Genomic DNA, 15,830 nt, shown 5'->3' with positions numbered 1-15,830 from the left:
AGCCCGCCTAGTGTGATAGTGTGAAGCCCTGTTCTATTACAACTACAGTATGTACTACAATGAATCGAACATCGTTGATAAACATTTATTAACAAAATGCATAAAAACTAAAATTCCATGGCCAGTTTTTCCTTGTTATTATTCCCATAGTCATAGTGTATACAGCACACTATACATACAGTACAGAGTCCCTTTCACTTAATCCTGTAATCTCACCAGGCTCCTGTTTAGTGCCAAATCAGCGTTCATTCTCTAAAACGTTGGCCCCCCTTCTCTCCCGGCTCCCTTGAATTAATCTCAAGAATGAGGAGTGGAAAATGTGACCACCTTCGCGCTGTGCCGGATTTGTCTTGACTAAATGACTCCTTGAAAGATGGATCCCTCAGGAGCTCCATTAAAATATCTTTCTGCACCACGCTGTCAGGTCTGTCCCCTTAAGTGTAAAATTAAATGTTTCTGCCTTGTTTTGGCTACTGCCCAATGCCATTCATCGGGGGTTGCTAGGCAACAAAGCAATACACAATAATAGAATCACTGTGCGTTTGTGGAGCGGTGAAATGTTCAGGAGTGGCCGTAAGTAAACATTTCCATTTCTCTTAATTGTCCGCATAATAAGGTAAGCAACAAGCACATACATTGTACATGATTACATGCTGGGTGTCTCGTTTGGTGTAATGCACAGTAATTAAGTAACACACACACACACACACACACACACACACACACACACACACACACACACACACACACACACACACACACACACACACACACACACACACACACACACACACACACACACACACACACACACACACACACACACACACACACACACACACACACACACACACACACACACACACACACACACACACACACACACACACACACACACACGTCCTCCATCTCAACTGTCATATATCCCCTGGCCCAGACATGATCTCCCCCAAAATATTGAAAGAGTTTGCGTGTGAGATCAGTATTCCTCTTTGTGACATCATTAACAGTTCCTTTGATGAAGGGGTCGTTCCCATAGATAGACAATGGAAAGAGGCTCCTGTTTTCCTGGAAAGAGGCTCCCAATACCAAAATTGTCCCCATGCAACATAGATGAATTGAGACCGATCTCATTACCAGCTCAACTCTCAAAGATATGTGAACATCACGCCAAACCTAGACCCCATGCAGTTTGGCAGCCGACAGAACCGTTCCACAACACACAATCTAGTCAGTTGAATGGACTTTGTGTATCGTCTCAGTGTGCACAGTAATCACAACAGACTTTGCCAAGGCCTTAGATGCTGTAGAGTAGAAGACCACACAGTGGCAGTACAGTGTCTCCTTGACTTGTCTGTCTTATTGGGAATACCCTGGAGGAGTCGCACAGGGGACCATATTAGGGGCTATAATCTTCCTATAGCACTGATTAACAGCGCCCACCTGGATGGAACACACCACTGGAAATATGTGGATGATATGACCATGGCTCAGTTGTGGACGCCCAAGGTTCCCTGCACCCTCCAACAGACCCCGAATGGTCTGGACACCTGGGTAAACGAGAACAAAATGAAACTGAATCCAAGAAAATGCTAAATGTCCCTGGCATGAGACATGAGACCGGCCCAATACTCTCCATTGACCAAAACATACTAGAAGTGTGTGACTCAGTAAAGGTTCTGGGGGTCACCATTCAAGCTAATTTGAAATGGGACAGTCAGGTAGCCCATATGTTGACCTCAGCCAATACAAAGCTCTTTGTCCTATGTCGCCTGCAGACATTTTGGGTACAAGACCCTGAATTAGTTTCAATCTACACAGGCTATGTGTGCACCCGGTGCTGGAATATGCAGCCCCAGTCTGGCACAGTTCCTTGACTGCCAGCCAGACTAAAAGTCTGGAAAGAGTCCAAAGACGGGCTTGCAGAATCATTCTTGGCCAGAGCCTGGTACTCGGGATACACAGGAGCTCTCCGCACCCTCACATTGTGCACCCAAGGAGAGAGGCGCACCCATCTATGCCTTGACTTCGCCAGGAATCTGTTCAAATCTAACTTCAGGAGCTGGCTACCCCCCTCAGGAAAGAGATCTCTGGATGTCAAACTAGAAATAGAGACGACCTGGATACTCCATCATGCCGAACTGAGACATACAGAAAATCACCAATCCCAAACCTGTGATCATGCTGAAGAGAACATAATTTGATAACACACACACGCACGCACGCACACGCACACGCACACGCACACACACACACACACACACACACACACACACACACACACACACACACACACACACACACACACACACACACACACACACACACACACACACACACACACACACACACAGAGAGAGAATAATATGACTAAGTATGACATTTATGGGAGAATGGTACAGAAGTGGACAACCGGTAAGTGGATATGTGCCTAGAGATCTCCTCCTTGATGTTTTATCACTGCCCCCCCATCAAGGCTTTTTGCAGTAATTGTAATATAATCTGAATCAACATAGAGGCCCGGTGTTGTTGTGTGTCTGTTTGAACTGGATGAAATCCATTTAAAGTAGTTTTGATATGTCAAGGCAGAGGACTATAATGTCCCATGTCCCTACGGGGGACAATAAAGTGACTCAACGTTAACATTCCTTAGAAAAAGCTTGGTTCTTGTGTCTCACAGTGCCGCGCGATGTCGCTGTTCCATTTGGTCTCGGTGGCAGACTTAGTTTGAGTTGAATCCCACATCCTGTTGCAGCCATTCCCAACCGGTGGTAGTGAGTGAGCTTCCAAATAATTGACGAATCATTGAGATGTTGATGATAATATAGCATTAATGTAAGCTGTTTTCTTTTAAACCTGAAATGAAAATGAGTTTTCATTGTGATGATGTGCCTCCAACCCTGATAAAACTATTCCTAATAATATTCACTACAGAAAGTAGTTAGATTTGCGGCCACCAGATAGAGACACTCAGCCACGTGCAGCCATGCAGGCATGTGTGCTTGCCAAACAAATAGTATGTTGTCGAAAACGATGGAAAAACAATGAAAAATGACATACTTACAGTATAGTACTGTATGTGGTTTTTCATGACATTTATATTATATTTATTTTTTTGAGCAGTGCACACTGCTCCTTCAAATGGCTATGTGTGTCCCTGTGTCCGTCTGCCCACACCTATGTCTGTCCGTTTAGATTAGGACCTATTGAAACCCTCACGACCTATTGCCCCAGGTCTGCTGATGCCGGGCCATTCACACTAAGCACTCACCCATTGACCACTGCAGTACGCACGCACGTATGCACCCACTTACTGTTTTGGAACCAGTGGGCTAGTGTATTTTCGGTTACATCAGTGTGGTAAGATGATGAAGCATAAATCGGGCACCATGTCCTGGTACATTTCATAATGGGTTGATTCACATTCTGCAAACTTCCAATGGCCGCATGACAGAATGCAGACTGCCAATCTACTCCCGTCTGGGGGCACAATAATGCGGTCTGTGTGCGTTGGCAGCAGTCACATGGTGATTTCCGGGTCACCACCGCATAGTTCAACGGGCTCTAATGACCATGGCTTGGTGACATCAAACAAATTGGCTGGAAAAGTTAATTACTGCTTTTGAAACAGACAGGACACAGTGTCCACATGGGCGTGTGTGTGTGTGTGTGTGTGTGTGTGTGTGTGTGTGTGTGTGTGTGTGTGTGTGTGTGTGTGTACTCAGCAAATTAGCATTCATTCAATCATGCTATAGTGGTGTGACGGGGTTGTTAATGCTTGCGCTGTCGGGCTGAAACCTCGTAAGTCCGAAACGGTTAGCTTTTCAGAAAATGGGGGGAGGGGGGGTACGTCTGAGCTTGTGTCAAAAGCACACACATAAATACTTTCACTTTTACATCTAAAAGATCACAATGTAGATCACAATTATTTTACACTATTTTCGCACGACACTGTTATACAATGAATATCTAAAAGGTTTTTTGCCCAAGACCCAAAAATGAAATGAGATGTTTGGACCCAAACTAGTGGAAATAGCAGATCTACAACCTCACAACGTGTTTGTTTTGTAATTTATGGAATTTATTCGATTTGTCTTTGATTTCTTCATGAAATTACAAAAAAAGGAAAAAATTAATTTGAATTTTGTTTTTAATTCATGAAAATGTTTGTTTTTTGGGGATTATTTTTAATGTTTTTAAATAACAATTATTAAAAATAACATGTAAGAAACAAACAAATAAAAGGACCCATAAAATGTGTCTGCATGCCCACAAATGTGTTTGGGAACCAGTGGTATAAGTACAGTATGCCTGTATTGTGAATTTGTGGTGATATTTATATCAGTCTTTGATCAACGGTGACCTCGAAAAGCAAGCCTGTGGTCAAAACGTCACCAGGTCCATGACATTAAGATGGAGTGTAAATCAAAATCCATTGTCTAATGCTTATAAAGACTGATGGCAGATGATTACTTTCAACCTGCCATCCCTATTTTTGACATGGAATGACATTATAGGCTAAAATAAATGTAAGATTTTTTAAAATAGTGAAATAGCACATCTAGAAGCTCTTCAAAAAGGTTTTCTAGTATATAATAGTTATCTCCGCCAGGTCGGGGTGGCTGAAGGCAAGGGATAATTTTCAGTGATATACAGTCTGTCTGTGAACAGTGCGAAACATGCACTGCTCCTAGGAAGTCAAGGACGAAGCTCCTCCCCAGATGTTTCACATAAGCCTCTTATAGCGCCACCATCAGGCCACTGTGTGAACAGCTTGTGGCGGCATGAATTGACATTAAGTCTGTCAGTTCGGTTCAGAGAGTGAACTGTTCTGGTGAACTATACAGCTACCTTAAACCCCCAGTTCAAGCTGTAGAATTAATTTGACCAGAGCACTGCAAGACTGTCTTTGGGTGCTGCATGGAAAGGTGTGAATGTGTTTAAATTATGTGTTAGGGTTTGGGCCTACAGTATAGAGCTTTAATGATTAGTATTTGCTGAAGAACGCAAAAGGTGTTTAGTGGGATAATTTGAGGTGAAATAAGCAGTCTGTGATGTGGAAATGTCGTAATGCTGGTTGGAAATTTGTCTCATTACAGGTGTCACGTGCATCCTGGAAAACCTGGATGTGTGAAGGATACGTCGTTTTCAAAGGCTTGGTTACAGATCCTCCCTAACCACATGAACCCTAGCGTCCCTTTTCTGGGCATGTCATAATAGGTGAACTTTCGGCAAATATGGCGGTTCTACCAGCTTGCTATTTTTGGTGAAGAAATATTGGTGTAGAAAGAAAATAGAAGGGGAGGAAAGTAGAGACCTCGATCCGGTCAATGAAGTATATAGAGTTTAAGTGTTTAATACGCTATAAACATTTTTGTTTTTGTTTTTTTATTTCCCTGGCTGTTCCAAATAAAAGCCTGTTTACAGCTTGGAAACCATAGCCAAGTGACAACATCACACAAAGTGTGGAGAGATGTCCTTGAGAGACATTACCTCACTGGCAGACCGGCTACCTCCAGCCCTCCCAAGCTGTTTCATAGAGTGCTGTGCTGGCACGGTCCACATTATGTTATGTTATGCTATGTATGGCCCAAAAGCCCTACTATGTACTGTATGTATGGAACCCAGGGGGTCTGACGTGGTAATATTTTATTGAGTGTAACGGCCCACATATTCTCCCTGTCCAGGCACATTGTCATTTCAGATTATGCACAGCACCATGCATGCTTCGTTGTAAGATTTGTGTTTGTTTTTGGACTACTGTGATGTCATTTTGATGACATACAATCATTACTGGGTGAAAAAATGGGTTGCAAAATCGTGGAATAAAATAAATAGGCTATATATTTAAAAAAATCCTGAGGAGTTGTGACAGTATACACGCCTTCATGGGTTCCTCTGGGTGACAGTAGATCGAGTGACTGTGTACGTTTGCCAGTGCAGACATAATTATGTAGATCAAGATTTTCAATGAATATATGATTTGACTCTTCTTTTTTGCCCTCTAATGGCTCATAGGCTACGGTATTTGCTCACACATGTTTGTCTAGAAGGCCCCCTCGGTACAGCATTCGCTGACATCTGTCCAACGTCCAGACCTGTCAACTAATATTATGCAGTGTGGAGTCTCTGCTGACCAGCAGACCAGCGGGTAATGCCGTCAAGCTGAGGGGACACGTCCCAGCCTCATAAACTACTTGGGGTTCAGTGGTCCTGCATGCCCTCTCAGTGGCATAGTAGTGGAGTAGATCACTAGACTAGCCCCCCCCCCCCCCCCCCCCCCGCCGCAAAAAGCCTGAGTGCTAATTTTGACGCTGACAGTGCACAAATGAACCCGTTCAGGTCCATTTGTGCACACATGTAGCCCAATTATTCATGTGAATAATTGGGCTACATGGAGAATGGACAGCGAGTTTGGCGCCAGTCCCCGGCATTAATAGAGTGCCAACCGACAGGCTGCCCAACAAGGGAGCCGTGTTGCAGACAAATACATAGAAAGAGAAATATTCTCCAGGAAATGTCTGATTTCATTAAAAATCCCATAGACTTGGCTGCCATGTGACGTAATCTTCAAAAGCCATTTATTGGAGAGGCAGGCACCCATAAAAAAACAGGACCCCATTCGTGATGTCATGTGGCAGCCAAGTCTATGGAATGTGCTTTAAAGCAGTGACGTCATGTGGCAGCCACAGTGGGCGCCCCTCACTTCACATGAGGGGGTTGACTTCCTGTCAAGAACTTCCTTGCAGATGATTATTTAAGTATCAGAGTATGGAAGCGTGCGTTATCAGTATAAAGCAACCTCCTGCTGCCTCCTGCATTATTCAAAACAGGTGGTACGCTGTAACGCTGCGCATGGGCCGCTGAGTGATAGTCAACGAGCACTTCCAAACTCCAGCACTTAGAAAAAAATCATCTGCAAGGATGACAGGAAGTAGCTCATAAAATGTCTAGGGTGGATTTTTATGAAACAAACACTTTACAGATTGAAAGACGATAATTCAAGCTTTCCCTACAGCTGCGATGATTTTGACGTTGTTTAATATAATTAGAGAGGACTTTTCTGTTTGGATGAATGAGTTGTCTATGGGAAGTGTCACCTAGGTATCACCTTGCTGGCAAGATGACAGCCGTGTGAATATCATCAATAGGCTAGACTGGGCAGGTCGATCACAGAGCGTGCAGATTGCACAGCATTGATGCTGCTACAGTGAGTGGAGAGATAGGCACAACATGAGAAAGCAGAAACGTATTGTTGTTTTTCTTTTACCAGCTGGACCAAGTGGTTTAAAGAAATCTAAACCAAACAACAACACAATAGAGTCACATACTGTTATGATTACCTCGGATGAGGAGGAAACAACAACACAACAGAATCATACTGTACGGAGGAGTAGGTGGAAATAACAACACGGCGACAGCGACGACTAACAGTAACAGGTGTGTGTGTGTGTGTGTGTGTGTGTGTGACTACGATGGACTGCCATATAAGCAAGCAAGCAAGCATAAGCAAGTAAGTGTGTGTGTGTTAGAGAAATGGTTTTTTTCTTGTAAAGCTGTCGCTGTGCAGGACTTGTATGTTGGGAGATCAGATATTGTGTGACACACGATCGAGGGGTGATGTTTGTCGAGTCAGATTTTTTGTGATGGAGCGCCTCAGTGTGGCCGCACAGTTCATATTCAGCCTCCATGCTGCAGGTCTGTGTGTGTGCACGTGTGTGTACATGTATGTGTACGTGCTGCGGATGAGGCCTACTAATCCTAAATAACTCATTGTTGGGCCAATAAGACGCGGAAAATGACCCGGTGGGGTAAAAACAATTGTCCTTTCATAGTCATACTAGTGGCATGTCCTGGGGGTGGAACCGGTGGATAGCCCCTTTCGGAACCCTCGGTTGAGCTTTTCTGAAGTTCGGACACGCTTACCCCAGGGTCCTTGAGTGCTTATTCCACTCTCCATGGGAGGTAGATAGTGCGGCGCTCCTCTTGAGTGTTGGTGAGATGTTTCAAAGATGCATAAAGCGGCTATAGGAGACAACAGAAACATGGGAGAAATTAAGCGCTGATGCCGTTAAGTATTTTATTATTATTATTTTTTAAGTTTTGGCTGTCGGAAATTCTCACTTCCTTGACTTCCTTGTTGACTTCCCATTTTAGGCCTACCGCCTCCCGAGCGGCGACTGGCTAGCTGCACGGCCTAGTTACTGCCTCTGATTTGCCGACCGCGTACATGCAGGATGTTTATAATGCTGTTGTGTCATGGGAGGCGGGACATGGGAAGTGAGGAAGAGAGAATTTCAGAGTAGCCGGATCTTCGGTGTGTCGGAAAAGCGTGCGCACCCCGCCAAAACTTAAAAAAAAAAAGTCTCCTATAGCCACTTTATGCATCTTTGAAACATCTCATCAACACTCAAGCGGAGTGCAGCACGGCGTGAATGGAGGGTGTACATCTGCCTCCCATGGAGAGTGGAATAAGTACTCAGGGACCCTGGGGTAAGTGATGTCCGAACTTCAGAAAAGCTTAACCGAGGGTTCCGAAAGGGTCTAGGGGGTGGACTACATCAAGCTGTCTCACGCTAAAGAGACATATATAGACCTGACCTCTGGGCCACATGGCTCGGGAACTGTAAGTATAGCCTACCACCGAGGGGGGTTTAATGCATAAGTCAGCACTGCAGTTATAATTGAGATTTTAGGCATAGGCACAATTCAAATACACACACACACACACACACACACACACACACACACACACACACACACACACACACACACACACACACACACACACACACACACACACACACACACACACACACACACACACACACACACACACACACACACACACACACACACACACACACACACACACACACACACACACACACACACAGAGAGAGAGATATACCTCTCACGGTCACTGGTTATGTCATATTATTTGAGAGTCAAGGGCGTTAGTGTTTTTGACATTCAGTGAGCCAGTAACAAGACCGCAGATATAGGAGGACTCTCTCTGTCACATTGATTGGAAGCTCTCACCTGTTTACCTACAGGCCATTGACTGGTAGAGGATCATAACACACACACACACACACACACACACACACACACACAATCATCCTCAATGGGTCATTTCCATCCCTGCTAGGCACTATTAACACACTAAAAGCGGAACGCTAGAATGCTCGTACACTTCGCTAGCGCGTTACTGTTCACGTGTCTCACCTTCTTGCCCGGCGCCCTAGTGCTCGGGGACATGGTCTTCCGATGCCCGAGTTGCACTGCCGAGCGCCTGGCTGCCTGTCCCAAAGTGACGTCTGTGTGCACGGAGATCGTGAGGGAGCCGGGCTGCGGCTGCTGCCCGGTGTGCGCCAGGCTGGAGGGAGAGCTGTGTGGTGTCTACACCCCCCGGTGTTCCATGGGCTTCCGCTGTTACCCCAACGCCAACGCCGAGCTGCCCCTGCAGCAGCTCATCCAGGGCCTGGGGAGGTGTGCGCACAAAGTGGACAATATGGACGGCACAGGGAGTCAGGACAGCCAGGCAAACGGTGAGTTTCTTTTGAAAACACACAGTGGTGTAAAGTAACTGAAGTAGCCTACTGTACTAACTTAAGTACAATTTTGAGGTAGGCCTACATTTCCAATTTCCAATACCTTTACTTCTACTATTACTACTATTACTCAAGTACATTTTGAATTCCGGACTTTTACTTTCCACTTTTACTTCCACTTTCCACCACTGTTGAAAGTCTGAAAGGTTGTTCCTTAATGGCTTTATTCTCTCTCTCTCTCTCTCTCTCTCTCTCTCTCTCTCTCTCTCTCTCTCTCTCACATTGCATCCCACCGTGATGTGTTGAGCCTGTAGATATGCTATTTTTGCATTCTTTCTTTTATTTCTGAACACTGGAAATATTTCGCCAATAATGAAAAAAGGGACACCTGGTTAACAGTCGGGGGACTGCAATTTCGGTCGTCAACATTTTCAAACCAAAGCATACCCATCCAGCACGACAGTGCCGTCCTTTTGGACAACCGACTCTGCATTTCTGCCACTCTTCAGACTTTCACTGCATCACTTCTTTTGTTTTAGGAAAGCCACAGTAAAAATCAATCATGTTTTTGTCACAGTAACCACAGGAAAAGAAAGCCCCAGATCAGTGGGGAGTAGTGGGGAAATGTCGGGCCTCCCTCTCAAACATTATACTTATTGAGGACAAAGGGTCATTATTGATTTGTGAAAATGCATGTTGACATACGCAACATATTTGGCAGGCAGTGGCAGACCCACATCTGTGAGTGCAAACAAGCATCATCCCCTTGATGAACCCCCCAGCCATGGTTCACAACCCACATACGCTCAGAGATTTCCTATAATTGCCAGCATTTGACTTGCATGGATTGATTAAAGCACTGGATCAAAACCATTTAATAAAAGGCTTTAGAAAACACAATGTTTTACTTGGCTGGTTATATAAGAAATAGTGCTTGCTCAATGTTTTTATTTTTATTATTTTTTTATATATCCATTACAATACAATTTCATTCTAATATAAAGCTTCACAACCTATCATCACCCCATTTGCCCATTCCGAAGGCCTTATTGAAGTACAAAATAGCCAGAATGTTTGTAAACAAACGGGTAAGGCAGTATTGGATATGATGGACAACTATGCTCAATATAACTTATATAAGTTTAAAGTGTTCAATCAGTACAGTTCATCCTGTGGATATGGCTATACACGTGACTTCATCATACCCGGAAGTTATACACACGGCCTATATAGTTTAGTTTATTTATGTTTATTTATTTATATGAGTTGCAAAAAACTACTTTTTGGCCTTGATAGCCCATACGTCTAATACAAACAGAAAAGTCCTATCTGATTGTAACTCACCAACATTGCAACTGTATGGAAAGCTTGAATTATCCTCTTTCTATCTGCAATGTTTTTGTTTAATAAAAATCCACCGTAGACATGTCACAAGTGTCAGTGTTTGGAAGCACTCGTTATCAATGACTCAACATCCCGCCAGGGCATTAACCAAACGTGATTTTTGGTAGTCGACTCGAATACCATAATTAGAGTCGAATAGTCAGTGAAATATACTGTATATGTTGTTATATTTTTATCCAATAAAAACGAGCAATTCTCGGCTTCTCATTGATACAGCGCAGTCGGGACAAACCTGAGTTACGATTAGCTTCGCACTGTGGCCAAAGAGATTCTAGAACAAGAGACGAAACTCCTCAAATACTTGGAATCACCACTAGATGGCGCAGCGGTAGTGCTGCCGCCATCACTACGAGAGGGCAACGCTTTGTCTATGTAACAACTAACCTCGCCTCACCAGGCTTTACACCTCGGAGGAAAGCCTGGTCTCTGTTTCAAAAGTGCCATATGAATCGGTCGGGAGCGGATGATATCGTTACGTCATGTTGTAGTATTGTTTTGTAGTCGACAGGCAGAAACAATCAAACGGAACTTCCTTTTCCCTCAAACCGGAAGAATAACAATAAAAGCTCTCTTTTATTGAGAAAAATCGGTTTGAGGGAAAAGGAAGTTCCGTTTCATTGTTCCTGCCTGTCGACTACAAAACAATACTACAACATAACGTAACGATATCATCCGCTCCCGACTGGATCATATACCTGAAATGAAATGGTGCCCAGGCTATGTAACAACTCAAAGTAAACATGCACGTAAACATGCACGGTCATGTGCGCACGTGCATAAATTCATGCACACACATGCTTGCTGACATTCTGAATGAATGTTACTAATTTCTGCTTTGATCCATTCATAAATATGATAAATAAATGAGTAAAAGAGAGTAGAATAGGATAAAAACAAGTTTTTGTTTTGTACAGCATGACTTTTTAATGTTAATGAACTGCCAGCCAGCAAATTGGTGCTGTGGGAAACAACATACGGGCATCGACCACAAGGACGTCCCACACTAACATACATGATAATGATAATGAACTTTATTTATATAGCACCTTTCAGAACAAGGTTCCAAAATGCTGTACAGTACAAGGTTAAAAAACTAAAACAACATATAGCAAGTCACATCAAGAGCAGTTTGAAAACGAGAAACACAAAAGGAAAAGAAGACAAAATAGCAGCAGTTGAAAATGTACAATCTCTTATAGAAAGGGTAAAAAACATTCTGTGTAGAGGTGAGTTTTTAAAAGTGACTTAAACACAGGCACAGATGGTGCTAACCTTACATGCACTGGTAGAGCATTCCATAATCTGGTACATGGATGTACTCAAGAACGACGCAGGAGTGCAAAGTACCAATGAACTGGGATGACTGCAAGTGACGATGGAGGGCTCGTCTGAGGACGACCTAATGTTGGCATTTATGAAGATTATGAAGCTTATCTACGTGGCCTGGGTGTAAGCTTGCTCGCTGCCTGGTGTTCCCTGCGAGTGAAAACACCATTTCGCTCGGGGTACTAGTGGCTGCGAACCGGTAGGTTCTGGTTAGCTTGGTCAAGCTTGGACTTTTTTGTATGACATCATGATGGAAGAGGTCCAGAGGTCTGTGCTGGTCTTTCATCTCTCTTTCACTAGCTGGTCTTTCATCTCGACTCCTAATTTAGCTCGCAGTTGATCATACTGGTGGTTGATGTTTTCCCACAGTGTAACATGTGAAGGGATAACTGTAGTCTGGTTCAAAACAAAGCCCATACACTGCAGCCAGTTGTCTTGTATCCTTTTAATACAATCAATAAATATAAAAATAAATATTAGCGAATAATCACATTTTGATTCACAGCATCGAATAGCGTTTTGATGAATATTGAATATTCTGTTAATGCACTAGGCCTACATCCTGTCTACATTAGGCCTATGCGACATAGAAACAGGTGCTACACAGAACCGTTGAGTTTCCAACGAGTGCTTCCAAACTCCAATGCTCCATGCTGCTCAATGTTTTGCCTTAAAATTTAGACCTGACTGAAAAGACGTTGGCAAGGGGGTGAAAATAAAAGTGTTAATATAGGATTTATTTATTGTTTTAATATGGTCAACTCATGATCGTCTTATGGTTTCCAATTTAAAATAAGCAAATTGTTTCACCAACAGTGTCTTAACTCTAGTCCACATAATACGGTAATACTTCTACTACTACTACTTACCACTTAGGGCCGATTCATCATTCAGTGCCGAAACAGCGGTAAAATAAGAGTATGAATCGGCCCTAAGTCTTTGTGATTTTGACTTTTGTGCAGGTACTGTGAGCTGCTAAACTCTCCACCTCTGTGAAAAAATATCTCAAACCTTGGCATTCTCTGTCTTTCCAAAATGGCAAAAGGGCCTGGGAACAACGAAGACTGATGCTTGCAATTTAAAATCCTTCCAATCAACTAGTCTTGGATCTTTAGGATGGGCAGAACATCCTCATTGTTTCCACTTGCAGTTGGATTGGAGTGTGGAACTTTCTGACTATCAAGCTTCAGCATAACTATTATTGTGTGAGAAATCAGTCAAAAACTTTCCCCTTCTCACAGAGCAATATTTGGTTGAAAAACAATATAAAAAGAATTGGGAGAGGCAGGCGGTTCAGCCCCCCTGCCTGTGATTGGGTACACTGCAAACCTCGCTCGTGCCATTGTATCATTATGCGGTGAAGTATGAATTCAGTCAATCAACCTTTCAACACTTTCCCTTTTCTGTTGAACTTTTGAACTATTTATCCAGGAAAGGCTTGGTCAGCATGTGCGAGTTTTCCCAAAACTAAACGGTACCTGTGGTGTAAAGTAACTACCGGTATACATTTACTCAAGTACTGTACAATTTTGAGGCATTTGATGCAACACATTGTGAGTTTGAAGATCTGTTATTTTTATACATTTGAAAACGTGGTACTACAAATACATTTAGATGCCAATACCATTACATTTTGAATTCCAGACTTTTACTTTTTTACAGTCTATCGTGCAGTATTGTTACTTTTACTTAAGTAAAAAATGCAAGTACTTTTTCCAACACCACACAGTACACAGAAGATAGATTGTGTGCATGTCTGTACAGTTTTCACACAAAAACAACATAATGCACTGAATGTTATCAATCCACTATCAGGACATTATGCTAAACCAGACTAATCGGCGGTGCACCTACATTGTTTCAGCCCTACATTACTTCAGCCCGCCCTACAGTATGGTTCTCTCAGCACTATGCTTCCTCCAAACTAACACTTAACCCCAAACCTATAAGCCTAACTGACGGAACATAGGGCATGACCCCCAACAGAAGGATATATATCTCATCGTTTGGCAGAATGCAAATTAGAAACAGACGATCGTAACGTAGCTTGGTAGCAATCTGCATTATAGATGGTGCTGATTGCTGGGGGACCACACGTAATTATGGATTGTGCATTACTCCCGTGCTTGCGGTTATGGTTGGGTTAGGGTTTGAGGTAGGTTGTCGTTCGTCGGAACAATGACTAGTCTGAACTAAGTGCTGACAAACATATTTCAAAAACATTGGCGGAAGTTTAGCTTGCCACACATCTGCATAAGGATGTCCCCCCCCCCCCCAGCCGCCACCACCAGATGCAGAAGGAGCATGTTTCCACCATTTCTGTCTGCCCTGTACTTGTTGCAAAACATCTGACCCATGTGATGCTTATGTCAGCATTATCAGTCTTTTACTGTAGCAATTAAGCCTCACAGCTCACAGCACGCTGCAACATGACATGTTGTGAACTTGTAGATTGGCTATTTTCTGTGTGAGGCACTATAGTGCAGAACTAAGCATAAATGAGGCATTACTGTATAGCTATTTTAGGCCTTGACATGACAGTCAGTTCTGGATGCTCCATGCCTTTGTTCTTACGAAAGATGAAACGGTGCAATTTGGCAGTTGATTCAAAGGGAAGATGAGGAGAGCGGGGGAATGATAGCTTGTTAGCAGATACTGGAGCAGAGGCCGTACGTGGCAAATGCACTAAGTAGTGTCTTTTATTGGGGGCATCCATCCAGTATCTGGTGAACAACACTGCCAGTGGTCCCCAACATTTCCCCCTCTTGAAAATCTCAAAAGTGTCTCACGGCGTGCCCACCCATCTGGCGCCGATTCGGCTGCCGTGTTAGTCTGTTAGATGGGTATCTTCGTAGCGTGTTTATTTTGATGATTGAGCAATTGATTGTTCAAGCTTCGATTTGAACCTGGGTCTCCAGCATGGGAAACCACACATCTACTCAAAGGGGAATGCCTCCTCCCCCCCCCCCATACATATACCTAAAGTATATCGGTATGCGGTATATGACTTTTTTAACAGCGCAAATCTTCTATGGGGGTCACTGGAACAAAAGATTTTCAGATGGGGATCTGCGGCCAAATACAAAATACTATTTAGTATGGAGTTTGGGCAGGAACTTCAACCCTGTGCTACCAGAGTGCCCCCTAGAGGGGAGCTTATCCCAGTTGAACCAGAGCCCGGTAAAACATCTGGTCACAAGCTTCTTCTCTGATGGTATACGGGACATGAAGTTATTCATATAATTATTAACTGCCCTGCACCATCCTACTCACTTTTAATTGTTCCCTTGCATCTCTCTCTTTCTCTCTCTCTCTCTCTGTCTCTCTCTCTTTCTGCTCCTCTAATTTCCCATGTCTGGTAATTGCCTCGGTGCCCTGCAGATGATCCTGTGCTCAGACTTGCCCCCCGCCTACACTCCCACCCTTTGAGGTGCTTAATTACCATACGGATACATACTATAGGTGTGTGTGCGTGTGTGTGGGGGGGGGGGGGGTCTGTGAGGTGCGTGCACAGACACAAGACGAAAGTGAACTTCATGTGGTAAG

At 43.6% G+C, this 15,830-nt stretch overlaps 1 protein-coding gene across 1 annotated transcript in view; it reads left to right on the top strand.

Moving 5' to 3' along the window:
* Positions 1 to 7,646: 7,646 nt before the first annotated feature.
* igfbp2b (insulin-like growth factor binding protein 2b) overlaps positions 7,647 to 15,830 on the top strand; it is a gene marked incomplete at both ends in the record, with an annotated part of 35,293 nt that continues 27,109 nt past the window's right edge. Inside the window, 2 exons of the mRNA XM_080785921.1 lie at positions 7,647 to 7,698; positions 9,249 to 9,551. Of these exons, the coding sequence (XP_080642047.1) occupies positions 7,647 to 7,698; positions 9,249 to 9,551 (355 nt within the window). The remainder of the gene's footprint in view (positions 7,699 to 9,248; positions 9,552 to 15,830) is intronic.

The sequence above is a fragment of the Protomyctophum bolini genome (assembly GCF_963924005.1).
Source record: "Protomyctophum bolini genome assembly, chromosome: 16".
In the NCBI taxonomy this organism is placed as follows: Eukaryota; Metazoa; Chordata; class Actinopteri; order Myctophiformes; family Myctophidae; genus Protomyctophum; species Protomyctophum bolini.
This window is presented reverse-complemented; position numbering and strand designations above follow the sequence as displayed.